A 15,168-nucleotide genomic window follows, 5' to 3' on the forward strand; every position below is an offset into this window, starting at 1 on the left:
ATGTCATGGTTTTCTATTCATGTCCCATGTTGGAAGTGTTACAGAAATGTTACCTGGTCTGGCCTAATAAGATGGCTGTTGTGGCACATTGTTATGTAAATGTGCTGACAATTTCACATGTCAATCTCATGTCTCATTTTTGATAGGGTCTTGGCAAATCTCTTTAAAAGTCACAACGAGCACTCCATCCAGAAATTCAGCCAGCTAAATATCAAGGATGTAATCTATATTAGTACACCTTTTTATTGATAGAATAAACTAAACTTATAAATGCAACTAAACCCATTTAGAATTGTGTAACTTAGTATTATATAAATAATTAGAACTGAAACTACATGATGCTGATATTGAGAAATGTTTGAACCAAGCAATGTTTTTATGGCTGTACTATTAAATCAAATAGAAATATTCAGTGTTTACAGACTTTACAGACATTTCTGGTACACGTGAGTCATGGAAACATTTCCTCTAGAATATGAAATGAAGTTCTGTGGGCATGAGATTTTTTTTACTTACTTTTCTTACTTACTTAAGGCATGACTGTGAGTTTTATTTAATAATGTAATCTTTCCATGATATCCTGAAACACTGCTTCAGAAAATCATCAAAATTTAAATTGCTTCAATATCAGCCACATGAAAGATAGCGTGAGAAGCAAACACATTAAAGCAATCTTCAAAGTGAGTTTCCCCTATTTGCTTGAAGTTCATGGGATGCTGCCTGCTGATTATGTGATGGGTTGATTTTAAATGACTGACATGGGGCCTGCAACATCACTGCACATAAAATAGCAGTCTTCAGAGCATGAGGTCCACTGGAGACAGTTGCCATGGTGAGGATTCGTAGGTTAGGAGAGAGGGTGGGTGTACTAAACAATAAAGGTAATACATGACTTGAAGATAGAAGGTAATGAATCACACATATTCAGTCAGTTACGGCCAGAATAACTGACTTTAAAATGTAACTTTTTGTCAGTCACAAAGCAATATGATGGAACTAAGAAGAGACTCAAAATAGTCAATGCCACGACTGAACACACTCAGGTCACAATAAAGCAAAATTATTTAACACGGTCAAGAGGATCAGTCTGGAAAATGACATGGCCGCTTAACACAAAATACAAATGTACAGCTTCCAAAAATCTGTTGAGTTCAAATTTTATACACAAACTATTCCAAAATGAATGACAGGGCAACAATGTAGAAAACCATTTGTCCTAGAGGGCTAAAACATCAAGCCACATACCCTCATGTGTTGGAGAGAAAACCTTTAATCCCTGATTCCAGCTTTTAACAGTGTGTCATTCAGTTTTCTACATTGTTTTCTAGTGACCATTAATTTTGCTGGACCACATGAAAACTGTTGCTGGCAGATTTGATCAGCTGTTGCTACCTACCTAATTTAAATAACGTTAGCACCGTGAGTTGAAGCCTCTTCTGTGCAACTCATAATATGTATATCGCATGGGTGCCTATGATATGTGTTACTTTGCACAACAGACTTGGATGATTGTTTCTAAGTCTCAGCAGTATGTGGATTATAAATACACTGCAATGGCCGACAAGGCAGCCTTGAAATTGCATTGCTGCTTTAGATGTGATTAAAAAGGACAAAGGCAGCTTTTTGCAGCATATGGAAAAGTATAACAAGCAATATTGGCAAAAATTATAACATAAGACGATAATTGAAGGGCTTAAAATGACCAAATTTTACGTTATGAGTACATGTGCAACAACACCACACGTTGGATGTTTAAAACCACAAAACTCCTATTTTGGTCACCCAGGACACCAGAGATTAGTTCCTGTGTGACACAGAAAACCAATATCAGTGTTCGATATTTGTAGTATTGTTAGCATTAGTGTTTTTTTGTTATTTCTTTTTTTGTGTGTAGCATTAGCTGCCGTTGGCGCTAGCAAACTATGTTACTGTTAAAAGCATTGACAGCCCCGTGAAGTCCCTTACCCTAAATCTAACCATCACAGGGGTGTGAGCCAAAACCGTGATTGTGTATGTCAACCGGTTAACCCACATGTGTTGCAATGGGGAACAGAACGCTCATACATGTTGTTTTGGGAGTCATTAAAAACACTCTTACAGGTCGTTTTGGAGACATCAACTATCAACCTATTCTGTTTCCATATGAGGACATGCTGCATAGATTCCTCGTCGGGAGCTAAAGCATTGTGTGATGTCACACTGCCATAAAGTACCAGGACTTGTGCTAGAACAATGATCATACTTTTGATAATAACTATATATAGCACCATTCTACAGACTATAAATAGCTCTGTTTTCTGAAAATGAGTCAAAAAGATACAGATAAACTCACAACTGTAATGCCACGATGAGCAGAAAAAAGAATCATAAATGTCAAACCAACATTAGACTTAAAGATATAGTTGCATAGTTTGAAAAAAAGTCTAACACAAATCAAAGAGGCACTCCAGGGAACAATGATACTTTACTAAATTATGTTGCGGCCTGCTGGAGGCTGAGGAGCTCTTTCAGGCAGCAAATGACTGATCCTGGACCATGGATACATCACGTTCCCCCCTTTGCCCCTCTTCCTCATCCTCCTCCTCTTTTCTCCCTCAGTGAGACTGCCAACAGATGAGTCCTGCCAAGTGCCTCCTCAGGAGAAATGTGTGTGCGTGCATGTGTGTGTTTGTGTCTCTCTCTGAATCTAAGAGTTTGTGTGCATGTGTGTGTATCGTTCCACTTTGATGGCAACGTTGGCAGTAATGTGTCTAATGGAAGATAAGCAACACTCTCTCAGACAAGTCTTCACAGCCAAGCACTTCCGCCAACATCATCATGCTGAGTGCAATAGAGGGAATACTCTATTCCCCTCCATCTCTTCAAGCACACACACACACACGTGCACACAGCAGAGATGGGGACTCGAGTTTGAGACTCATATCGCACTTAAGTCACACACACACAGTGACTTCAGACTTGACTCGGACTCGAGGTATCGGGTTTTTAGGAAACGTCTGATGAGCTTGCTGTTATTCCCCTCACTGCGTTACTTAGAACCTACCTACACATACTACATATCTGGCTGCAAACATATTACAGATTTGTTGTTAATCGTGCAATGTTACAGTTTCATGTAGTTATAACGTTACACTGGTTTGAGAGTCTGGCGGATATGTTGACTTACAGCAGTTTATAAGCTGTGACTAGTTGTAGACACATTTTACATTAGGCTACATGGTTGTGCTCTGTCAGTGAAAAACAGGTTACAGGTTTATTGTCGATCATGTAACGTTACAGTTTTATTTAGTTATAACGTTACACTGGTGTGAGAGTCTGGTGGATATGTTGACTTACAGCAGTTTATAAGCTGTGACTAGTTGTAGACACATTTTACATTAGGCTACATGGTTGTGCTCTGTCAGTGAAAAACAGGTTACAGGTTTATTGTCGATCATGTAACGTTACAGTTTTATTTAGTTATAACGTTACACTGGTGTGAGAGTCTGCAATGGACTGGCGACCTGTCCAGGGTGTACCCCGCCTTTCGCCCGATGTCAGCTGGGATTGGCTCCAGCCCCCCGCGACCCTGTACGCAGGATAAGTGGTTGACAATGGCTAGATAGATGGATGGTTGGATGGTTGGATGGATGGTTTGAGAGTCTGGGGGGGGACGGGACTAGTTATAGACGCATTGTACATTAGGCTACATGGTTGTGTTCTGTCAGTGAAAAATAGGTTACAGGTTTATTGTTGATCATGTAACATTACAGTTTTATTTAGTTAACATTACACTGGGTTTGAGAGTCTGGGGGGTGGTGTTGACATAAAGTAGTTTATAAGCTGTGATAAGTTGCAGTGCACATTACATGGTTGTGCTCTGTAAGTGAAAAACAGTTTACAGTTACAGAATTCCATATAGCTATGCAGTGTTCTAAGCAGCCTGGTTTGAACGCAGCAAGTGATACAACATTCATTATAACCATGAGAGACTTGAGACTTGACTTGGACTCTAGCTCAAAGACTTGTGAGCATCTCTGACACACACACACACACAAATCACAGTGCACACCCATGGAAAGACACACACACACACACCTGGAATACAGTGAGTGACGGTCTGGATCATATGTCTCAAAGCTGCCTTTATCATTTCTCACACAAAGTCTGCAAAGCTTCACACACATGCACACCCACAGGTTGGATGATGACTCCCGGAGATGAGTTTCAGTCATAGAGGTACACCTCAGAGAAAGTGTAGCTTTGGATCGCCATGCTCAAAGCTGCCCGCAATCATTTCTCCTCCAAAGTATGTCCCCACACACGCTCTCGCACAAACACACACACCAGTGAAGTGCTTTGCGAGAGTGTGAAGGGCGAGAGCAGTAGAAGGCACTTATAGAGAAATAAAGAGGGAGAGTCCTTGACTGCCGGCTGACCCTGCAGCTTGTTTGTGCCGATTTTGAAGAGAGCGGTCTGATCAAGGGGGAAGGGAGAGGAAAGGATTCAGGGTTTATTACACACAACACAAATAGCAGTGGCAGGCGAGGAAAGTAAGGAGGAGGCAAGAATGATGGAGGACACCAAAGGTCTGAGTCCATATTGTCAAGCAATAAGTACCACATCTGAACTCCTTCCTTTTTTTAAGGGTTAGACTGATGAATCAGCTGGTTGTATCACAATCAGCCAGTCAGTGTCGTCCACTCACATGACTTCCACACTGACCGCAGCTACAGTACAACTGTTGGCTGAAATGAAGTTTTTATGCCCCGGGCATCTTCTATTAATTCTTTATATTCTATATTCTATTATTTGTCTGTAAATGCATTATTTATTTACATACATATAGTATTGCAGAGCTATTATATTTATATAGCTTTTCTACCTTAATAAAAAATGTGTTCTGGGGAGCCACTGAATCCTTGTATTTCTTAATGGAAACGAGAAATGTACTGCATAAGCATGTTGACGATCAGTGCAAAAAAACTGTTTCCAAACATTTCAGCATTAACCTTAAAAAAAATGCTGGGTAAGTTTTATGCTTTTTTTTTAACAGTACTTACATGCAAAACAGCCAACTCTGAAATGCATTCTGATCTCAATTTAGCAAAATGGGCTTTACAAACATTGCCAGCAACACATATGACTGAACTCTTGGATGCAAGATTGTGCATTACTAGTAAAATAAATACATAAACAATTTTATTTGCATAGCACTTTACACAAGTCAAATAAAAAATTGTGTCATACACAGTAGCGTATAACAAAGAAAATATAAAACAAGTCAATGTAAAATTGAAGGAAAAATAAATAATGCATCACACAGTGGTTCATAATCAATAAAAAAACATTATCAAGTCAATATACAAATAACAGAAAAATCAAATAGGCATCACACATTGAAAGCTTTTTTGTTGAAATGTGTCATTGAAGTGAGCTAAAAGCAGAATCAGACTCTGCGAGCCTGATCTCCTCTGGTAGATTATTCCTAGGGTTAAAATTATGGATAAAAACAGGTGAGGAAATGCATAGGTGAGGGAGAAAAGAAGAACTCGCTCGAGGTGGGTGCAGCAAAGTGTCTCAAAATTACGGACTTTTCAGCAGCGAGGATGCCGGGGACCCTGTACTAGCTCTGACAGTACGGGCTGAACATGAGACAGACAGCAGATATGAGGGCACTAACAAAACAGAGTCAAAGCCCGTACAGAGCCCAGGTAAAACACCAGTGATACGGTAAGACTAATGATGAGATTATTTGGTTAACTTGCTTTTGAGTTAACATTATATCTGTAACAAATAAGGTATGATAGAAGTTAGACAGGTATCAATAAAACATTAAGATGATGGCTTACTGTTTTTTGTTTGATTAACTACCAATCACAATTTTTTTCTGTGTTAACGAAACAACCTTGCTGCCAATGTCAACATCAACAACTTAAAGCCATCCTCCTCCATTTAAAAGCAGCACTGCACATAAATGTGCATAAGTACTATTAACTGTTATGCCATACAGATTTCATGCATTTTGAATCATCAAAGTGAGGTACTGTAAGTGAGTGAGTTTCTGCAGCAAGTCACCAGCTTGAGAGTTTGTGTATTGGTCGTTTTTCCAATTTTGGTGCAGACACAAATTGAAGTATCATTGCCCTGTAAACCTTAAAATTGAACAACTATAAGTAAATATAACTTGCATCAGTGAATGGTGGAGAGCAAATCAACACCTCTTAATATGAAAATGGCACGAACTGTTTGTACATTTTGCTCATGAAAGTATGGCGACAAAGCAATGGAGACAATCGAGCTGTGCATTGTGCAGACATATGGTGCAGCCACAGTAATAATTTCTCTTCTCTCTGTAGTTTATCCTAGGCTTCCTTCCAGCACTTGTCTTCTAAGTGAGGAGTACATAGTGAGGTCAGGACCTATATACATTGACTTTACTGACTGTTGAGTGCCCACAAGCTTTAAAACTGTTAGCCTGTCCCTCTCTCCTCTGCTCCCTCACCCGTCCTTCCTGTTTGCTCTGACACTTTTCTTCTACTTCCACTTAATGTCTCTTTGTGTTTACTGACAGTGGCAGACAGACAGAGAGAGAGAGGGAGCAAAAGAGAGTGTCAAGGCAAATTGGGCATTAATTGACTTACAGATTGCAATTACATATGTAGAGGTACTTAAGGGCGCTTGACGTGTTTGTTCTGTATGACAAACCATCCAAAACCTAAAGCTATTTAACTTACAGTGATGGCAGATGCTGGGCATTTTTGCTTGATAAATTAATATACATTGCTGTAATGGCTTGTCACATACATTACATACATTAACACATTTCCATTTTCCATTTTTGCCAGCTAGACGAATGTTAACCAATGATCTCATTAGATGTTTGAGATCCACAGGCCTTTTTCACAGCAGACATTTTGACTTGTCATAGTAAAAAAAATCAGAGGTGTCACCAATTACATCAAGAATAGTCTGGCTCACAGGATGTGGGTATAAGCCTGCCACTGGCTGAATATTTTAGTCAGAATTCTCCTCCCCTTCTGCTATTTTCCAACACTAACCAATTATGACGTATCTGTTCCGTAGCTGACATAATGTTTGGTGAACACGGAAGCTGCAGTAGTGGTTGCTCGGAGCAGTTAACTAAACGTTTATGTGTGACAATTTTTAAAGAAGCCAATTTAAAAGAATAGTTCAACATTTGGGGAAATGCATTAGTTAGTTGAGAAGACAAGTATCACATTCTGTGTGCTAAATATGAAACTATAGTAAGAATCCAATTAGTTTAACTAGCATAAAGACTGGCTCAGTTCAAAGGTAAAACACAACTGTCCTTTTTGGAAGAAAGAATAAGTAAGGGTATAATGTACACAGTCAACAGAATATAGTGTGTTAACATGTATTGTTGGATGTATGTAGGATAATTTATACTGATACAAAAAGAAGGAAAACCTATGCTCATGCAGCTCTATGCAGATGTTTATACTTTATTATTTGGCTATTTATTCAATTTTGACAGAAATAACACAGGAGAAAAAACTGAAACATTGTAATTATATTCTGTATTATTCAAATTTTATTTCATTTGAATATTGTAACAAAATCTCTCTGATATCATTAAGCCGTGGTTCATGTAAGTATTATTTTAAAATCCAACAGTGTAGAAGAACAACTGAAAAACTTTGTGCACATGATTTTGAGTTTTTCCTAACAGTTGTTCTTCTACACTGACTGCTGTGACAATGGATGGAACCCCACTGTCATACCAGTACACCGCCATCAGAACAGAATTGTGAGTGAGTGGAAGGCGAGGAGCAGACGGGGACATTTGGTGTCTGATTCTGCAGAAGACACGAGTAAACCCCACAAGCTGCTGCTGAATGTTTGCCAGTGATACTGCATTGGCCACTGTTAAATCTTTAATAATCTAACGGTAGTGGGATGCCACTGCCTCAGTGCTCCAGTGTGATTTTAGTTGAATTCCTATTTCCACCCCACTATATGTATCATACAACCCTGTTTCCAAAAAAAGTTGGCACGTTGTGTAAAATGTCTTTAGTGCCTTTGGTGTGGGAGACCCTGGTTCAGTTCCCACTGTGACACATACACAAATGTTTCCCAGAGCAAGATCCCTTAACCTAGTTGCTCCAGAGGCGTGTAACCAATTGTAATGTTTTTGGAAAATTATATCCCCATTTAGAATTTGATGCCAGCAACACATTTCAAAAAAAGTTGGGCCAGTGGCAACAAAAGACTGGACAAAATTTGTAAAATGCTAAAAGAAAAACACATAGTGAAATATCTCACAATTAATTAAAGCAAACTGGCAACAAGTTAGTAACATAATTGAGTATAAAAAGAAAATTCCAGTCTTTCAGAAGTAAAGATAGGGAGGGTTTTGCCACTCAGCGAAAGAAGAGAAAGAATCTGGGTATTTCATTGTCAACAGTACCTCATATCATTAAAAGATTCAGAGAATCAGAAGAAATCTCTGTACACAATGGACAAGGCTAAAACCAAGATTGGATGACTGTGACCACTGCACCACTGCATCAAAAACAGACAGAATTCTGTAGTGGATATCGCTGCATGAGCTGAAGAACACTTCCAAAAACCATCGTCTGTGAACATAGTTTGTCACTGCCTACGCAAATGTTGAAAAAAGTTGAAACTCTACCATGCAAAGAGGAAACTGTATATAACCCAAATCCAGAAAAGCCACCCCCTTCTGTGGGCAAGAGCTCATTTGAGATGGTGTGAGGCGAAAATTTTTAATTCTGTTTAGAAATCATGGACGCCGTGTCCTCCTGGCTAAAGAGGAGAGGGACCATACGGCTTGTTATAAGTGCACAGTTCAAATGCCAGCATCCGTGATGGTATGGGGGTGACCTTTTTCTGTGAAGGCATCATTAATGCTGAATGATTTATACAGGTTTTGGAGCAACATATGCTGCCAAGTAGTCTATGTATTTTTCAGGGACAGCCTTTTTTATTTCAGCAAGACAACGCCAAACCACATTCAGCATGGCTCCATAGTAAAAGAGTCCAGGTGCTGCCTGCAGTCTGGACTTGTCACCCATTGAAAAATTTTTGCGCATTATAAAATCCGACAAAGGAGACCTCAAACTGTTGAGCAGCTGCAATCTTACAACAAGCAAGCACAAGAAAAATCATTCCACTCAAGATTATAGCAGCTGTTCTCCTCTGTTCCCACACACTTACAGAGCTGTTAGAAGAAGAGGTGGTGCAACAGAGATGTAAACATGACCCTGTCCCAACATTTTTGAAATGTGTTGCTGGCATCAAATTAGGCATAAACTTTTCCAAAAACAATGCAGTTCAGTTTCAACATTTCATAAGTTGTCTTTCTGCTATTTTCAATTAAATATGGGGTTTCAATGTTTTGCACAACATCACATTTTGTTTTTGTTCTGGAAATGAGGATTAAGCTGCTTGCACACTGCTCAGACTGCGCCCAACTAACACCAAGATTCTAAAGTTGGCAGTAGCTGGTTTCAGTCTTTAGAATGTTCAGAACTGTCAGTTCCACACTGCCCAGACAGGAACTGACCAGACAGACTTTTGTTGCCTATTTTTTTTTTTTTTTAAGTCACAAGGTCAAGGCTGCAATCACTTTTTGGCAAGTGGAAAACTACTTGTTACTGGTTGTATTGGGCCTTTAAAGGTATTTCAATAGGTTAAAAGGACTGGGTGAGCTGTAATCAGCCATAACTCATATATAACGCTCATAACTAAGATCATTTCATTTTTTGTTTTTATTGCAAGTGCAATACTACAAAACTATATTTCAACTGGTTATAAAGGACTGGATTAGTTGGCACAGCATAACTGCAAGAGAGACACTTGTTTTATTTTATTTATAGCCTAACCCAGCCGTGAATCATGTTAATTAAAGACAGTCTGTTTTCCAAATATTAACATATTAAACATAGGTCTACCAAACACAAATTTCATCTGCAACAATGGGCTAATTTTATTGCCTATAATAACATTTGTCAGGCCTGATAAACTGCAAATGCTTCAACTATGATTATTCCTTTACAAGAAACATTAATGTTTCACAAAGACATAGGCTACATTTGCTACCACAGACGTGCTTATTTGCACGTTATGACTGTTTGAGATAAAAGCGGCTGTAGATGTATGTATAGAGTGTGTTTCCTTTTGTTTATTTTCCTTGTTTAAATAATTGCTATACAGTTTTGAATTGCTTTTGGGTATGACAAAGTAGATGTGATGTGTAAATATTTGGAATACAGGTTGATCATTTATAAACTTTTGATTTTTTTTTTTTTCTTCTTCCCACTCCTTTTTGAATATGTAATGGGCACAAGTTTAACTTTAAGTTCTTTTGACAAGACTCTAAAAAGTCTTTGGCTGTAACTATTATTAATTAATTTATTATTGTGTTTTTCTAATCACAGATTGTGCATGAAGTGAAGGGGCTGTTCACAGACGGGTCCGTTGTCAATGAGAAAGAAAGGAGCGAGTAAAGCACACCTTGCTAACCTACACTGACGTCGTGCATGCTGACGTTCCGCATGCGAGTATAGGTTGTCAATAGAACACTCTCAGAATGTTGCGTTTGTTGGAAAACAGCGCACATTGGTCCGACTTTCTATGACTCAACCCGACCTGACTAGACAAGTCAAACTCTAAAGACTCCATCCGACGAACGCCGACTGACGGCGTACACTGATACAACAGTTGGTGTTGGTTGGAGTTGGTTGGCATTTGTCGGGGCAGTGTGTAAGCAGCTTTAACCATCACTCGCACTTTCATCCAGCCAGTATATTCCTCTCAAATACTTTCATAGTGTAGTGGAGCAGAGATGCCTGAATCCTTTTAAGGTAGTGCAGCAGCTATAAAGGATTGAAAGGTCTTCAATGATTGGTAAATATTTGGGAAAAATTTCAAATCCAAATCTTTTTATGGGATTCAGAATAGGCTTGATTTCTTTGGTGGTAGAGATCAAAACAGGGTGAAGATATTAGGCAGGCCCAAAGTGAAGGCTCACTGGAAATTTACATTTGTCATCTCACATTAAAGTGGAAAACAGTAATGCATGTTGTTAGGGGTGTGATGGAAGTTGATAAATGACTCAAATGGGAAGATCCAGCATTGTTAGAATGGAAACGTCGACAAAAACTTCCAAATGTCTGTTAGCGTTGCTGCTGTCTGCTTTCTTTTTGGAAAGCTTTAGCATCTTATTGGCCCAACGACTCATTTAACATAACTGATTAATTAATGCAATTCATTGACTGGAATAATTACCCTGCTGGATAACCATGCCCTAATTAGAAGTTAATTGAAAAGTATCAAGAGCCGTGTTTCCATCAACGGTTTTTATGCGCATTTTGAAGTATCGCATTAGAAAAGGTTGATGGAAACTGCAAAATTTGGAAAAAAATCCTTAATTTCACAAAAAAGTTTTTACGCTCGCTTGAGGTGGTTTTTGACTTTGTTGGCTTTGGAGTTTATTTGCCCCAAACCAGCTGATGGAAACACATCTATTTCGCATTTAATATTTTTTGCAACATTTCAAAAGTCCTCTAAGAATTTGCATGACAATTAGATGGAAACATGGCTAATGTCTAAAGCAGGGTCTGGGCAGATGTAGACAGGAACTTTATGAACATCAAGCAAAGATTTACAGATTTAACTTTCATTTGTCTTACTTCCTTTTCTTTTTCCTCATGGTTCTCTATTCCAGGAGGATAAATTATGACCCCCATGGGGCTCGAAAACCACCAATACAAGACAAACTTGCAGCATATTCTCAGAAAAGCAAATGAGGGCTTAACAGTTTTCCTCAGTTGACCTCATCCTCTTGCCATTCATTTGATATTACTCACTGTGGTGTAGCATGCTGTGAATTCACCTCATAACTATGAATGAGGACAAAAAAGTTGTCAAATTTATTCTGCAAAAATAGAGTAGTTAGTTCCGGTGGGTTTACCCTTGTTTACAACCCTGAACTCTCAACACATCCAACATGCAAATCATTATACCTGTAATTCATCAGACAATCATATTAGACCTAACTCTAAACTTTATAATATTTTACCAATTATTACATTGCAGGGCCACTGTATATTTCAATAAGGAATACTGCACATGAATCTGGTAATGCATTTGCATATGCAAAAGAATCTCTTGTAGCCCTCCTCTTTTATTTCATTTTACCCTCAGGACAAAATAAAAACAATTGTATTTGCTCATTTCCATAAAGATCTCACACAGACACTGTTTGGAAGGATATCTTCCCATAAGAATATTATTCAGTTAGAAAACAGATTCTGATGTGTTGATGTTATGCACCAACCTGCCCCCAGATATTACTTATATTGCTCCAAATGGCAACTACAGGAGATATATTATTTAAAATTTTAATACAGAGAAATCCTTTAACATGATGTAAGAACTTTACACAGCACACATCATGCTTGTGTGTACAACCCTGGCAGGTGGGGGATTGGGGATTAGAGGGTACAGATGACCCCAGCCCAAGGCCCAGAGGGGCCTATGATTGACCCTTAAATATGCTTGTTTGTTTTCTTATGAAGAGTAGTGGGAGAAGGATGAGAAGGTCAATACTCATGTCCATTACCAATTAAGCAAATAGAGGAGATGTTTAGCTTATCTTGTCATGAGCAGATTCTAAAGGATCAGTATTGGGACCAATCCAGTATTTTAATGGATTTGTCAATCCTCTCCCCTTTTTTTGAGTTTTGTTCACCTCAGCCTGCTTGTTCTGCAGCACTGCTCTCCTAAATGACAGCCGGGCTCTACCCCCTAAGCATTTCTCTCTATATGCAAGTGAAAATTAATGTGTAAAAATTTTGAATGATTTCACCAGTTATTGACACTGTTCTCCCAGTTAAGATTGTATTCACATACTATTAGTAATTTAAGCTTTTCAACTTAGTTTTTTTCTGTATTTGGATCAAATAGCTTATGAAGATTAAGAAGACTAAGCATGGTGCACATACAGTGAGGAAAATAAGTATTTGAACACCCTGCTATTTTGCAAGTTCTCCCACTTAGAAATCATGGAGGGGTCTGAAATTGTCATCGTAGGTGCATGTCCACTGTGAGAGACATAATCTAAAGAAAGGCTACTGTACCAAATATTAACATTGATTTTCTCAGGTGTTCAAATACTTATTTGCAGCTGTATCATACAAATAAATAGTTAAAAAATCATACATTGTGATTTCTGGATTTTTTTTTTTTAGATTATGTCTCTCACAGTGGACATGCACCTACGATGACAATTTCAGACCCCTCCATGATTTCTAAGTGGGAGAACTTGCAAAATAGCAGGGTGTTCAAATACTTATTTTCCTCACTGTATGTCAGATACATATTTAAACAACAAATTTGTAAATATAAGGATTGGCTTAGACTGAGCAGATATCCTAATACTAAAGGTCTCGGATCAGGGCCAAAAAAACTTCATCCGGACATTCCTACTGGGAGCACTTCAAATTTAGATTAGATTCTACCTTATGTCTTTATGCTAAGCTAAGCTAAAAGTCTCCTTGTGTAGATTTAACAGATAGATTTGAGAGTGGTATCGATCTTCTTAGCTAAGAGGCAAGAAACCGAATGATTTCCCAAAATGCTGAACTTTGCTGCCTCAAGGGCTTTGATGCATTCAGACTTGCTATAATCTCTGCTCATTCTCCATCTCCTCCTTCTTACTGTAATTTTCAACCCACACAAAGATCGCGCTGCTGGCACATCTGCCATGCACCACAGCATGACACCTGTGGAGATTGGCAGGCTGAGCCAAAGTTACCGAAACAAACCAGAAAGCCATAACACTCCATGACACACTGTGTGTCAGTCTGCATGACGTAACAAAGTGTAAACACTGGAAACCATTTAGGGAAGCTCCTGGTGAGAGAGAGGGAGGCAGTTCTGAGGGGAGGATGTTCAGTATAGAATTCAGGGGGATACTACAAGAAAATATTAACTTCGATCTATCAGCTGACATCACCTCTGTTCTGTCTGGATGAATCACCCACTGATCAGGAGAGAGAAGGATGAGAAGCACTGGTGAAGAGCTGCAGCTCTCAGAGAAAACAAAATCAGTCATGAGAACAGGCATCACAGATGGTTACACCACCAATTATATCAAAGAACACAATCCATACACTCATTAAGGGCTACCACCTTATATTCAGCCTTCCAAAATGAGTCACCTGCAAATGGTCTGAACGTCCACATTTAAAGAAGACAATAAATCTTATTGGTCTAATACCATAGACACGCACTGACTGGATGATAGGTTGATCTATGGTGAAGACCTAAACTCTTTTTCATGTAATGCCCGGCAGCAAGAAACCACAAGCACTTTGGGTATTCACACACAATCAAAGAAAACATACATTTGCATTAGTTGGCATTTTATTAGCATCAGCTTCTTTGTTTAATTTCTCTGCTGCACGTGAGTAGATGGCATCACCTATGCCGTCCTCTCCACAGCCCTGTTGATGTCATCTCATAAAAGAAAAGAAAAAAAGAGAGGAATCTGAAGCGGATCTCACACCTACCGTTCCCAGAGATGTGGTTCTCAATCTCGCCATGTCCAGCTTGTCTTGTGGAGCCACTAAGTTGCATGTAGAGTCCCATGTAATGTAAACTCCCGAGCAGCACCCTGAACGCTCCCATTTCTCTTCGGTTATATGTGCGCTCCTTTCCCCTCTCTGTCTCTATCACATCAGGTGGAGTGTACGTCGGAAAATGTGTTTTTTTTGTTTTATTTTAAATCCAGGAGGCTTGTTGAGAAAGGGACGGGTATACTTGTGAGAAATAAAGAAAGGCAGAATTCGCTGTAGTCTCCCTCTACACCAGCAGACTGACTGAGGCTCTGCCTCCGTTCAGTCGGCTCTACATGCGGCGGAAGGAGACTTTTCCCAAATGGGAAGTGCTGTAGCCTGCAGTGGGGATTGGGGAATATTAGTTATGAGAGGAGAGGAGGGATATTAAAAAAAAACAAACATCCACCACCGTTAAACTTCAAGACGTTTAATTTTCGTGAAGGAAATGCACTTCTATGAATCGGCGGGAGACCGCCAAAATGTTCAAAGCTCTAACATGTTTGTATTATTATGTTTTATTAATGTTACCTAAATAACAAACCTATAAACATGTTTTTGT

The 15,168-nt window shown here is 39.0% G+C and overlaps 1 protein-coding gene across 1 annotated transcript in view; it reads right to left on the minus strand.

Moving 5' to 3' along the window:
- Window positions 1-14,875, minus strand: part of LOC119906049 (V-set and transmembrane domain-containing protein 2-like protein) — a 74,730-nt gene extending 59,855 nt beyond the window's left edge. Inside the window, exon 1 of the mRNA XM_038723537.1 lies at window positions 14,562-14,875. Coding sequence (XP_038579465.1) covers window positions 14,562-14,679 — 118 coding nt within the window. The 5' untranslated portion in view covers window positions 14,680-14,875. The remainder of the gene's footprint in view (window positions 1-14,561) is intronic.
- Window positions 14,876-15,168: the final 293 nt, after the last annotated feature.

The sequence above is a fragment of the Micropterus salmoides genome, unplaced genomic scaffold (assembly GCF_014851395.1).
Source record: "Micropterus salmoides isolate LMB-PRFRI ecotype aquatic unplaced genomic scaffold, ASM1485139v1 Ms_hic_scaffold_16, whole genome shotgun sequence".
NCBI lineage: Eukaryota > Metazoa > Chordata > Actinopteri > Centrarchiformes > Centrarchidae > Micropterus > Micropterus salmoides.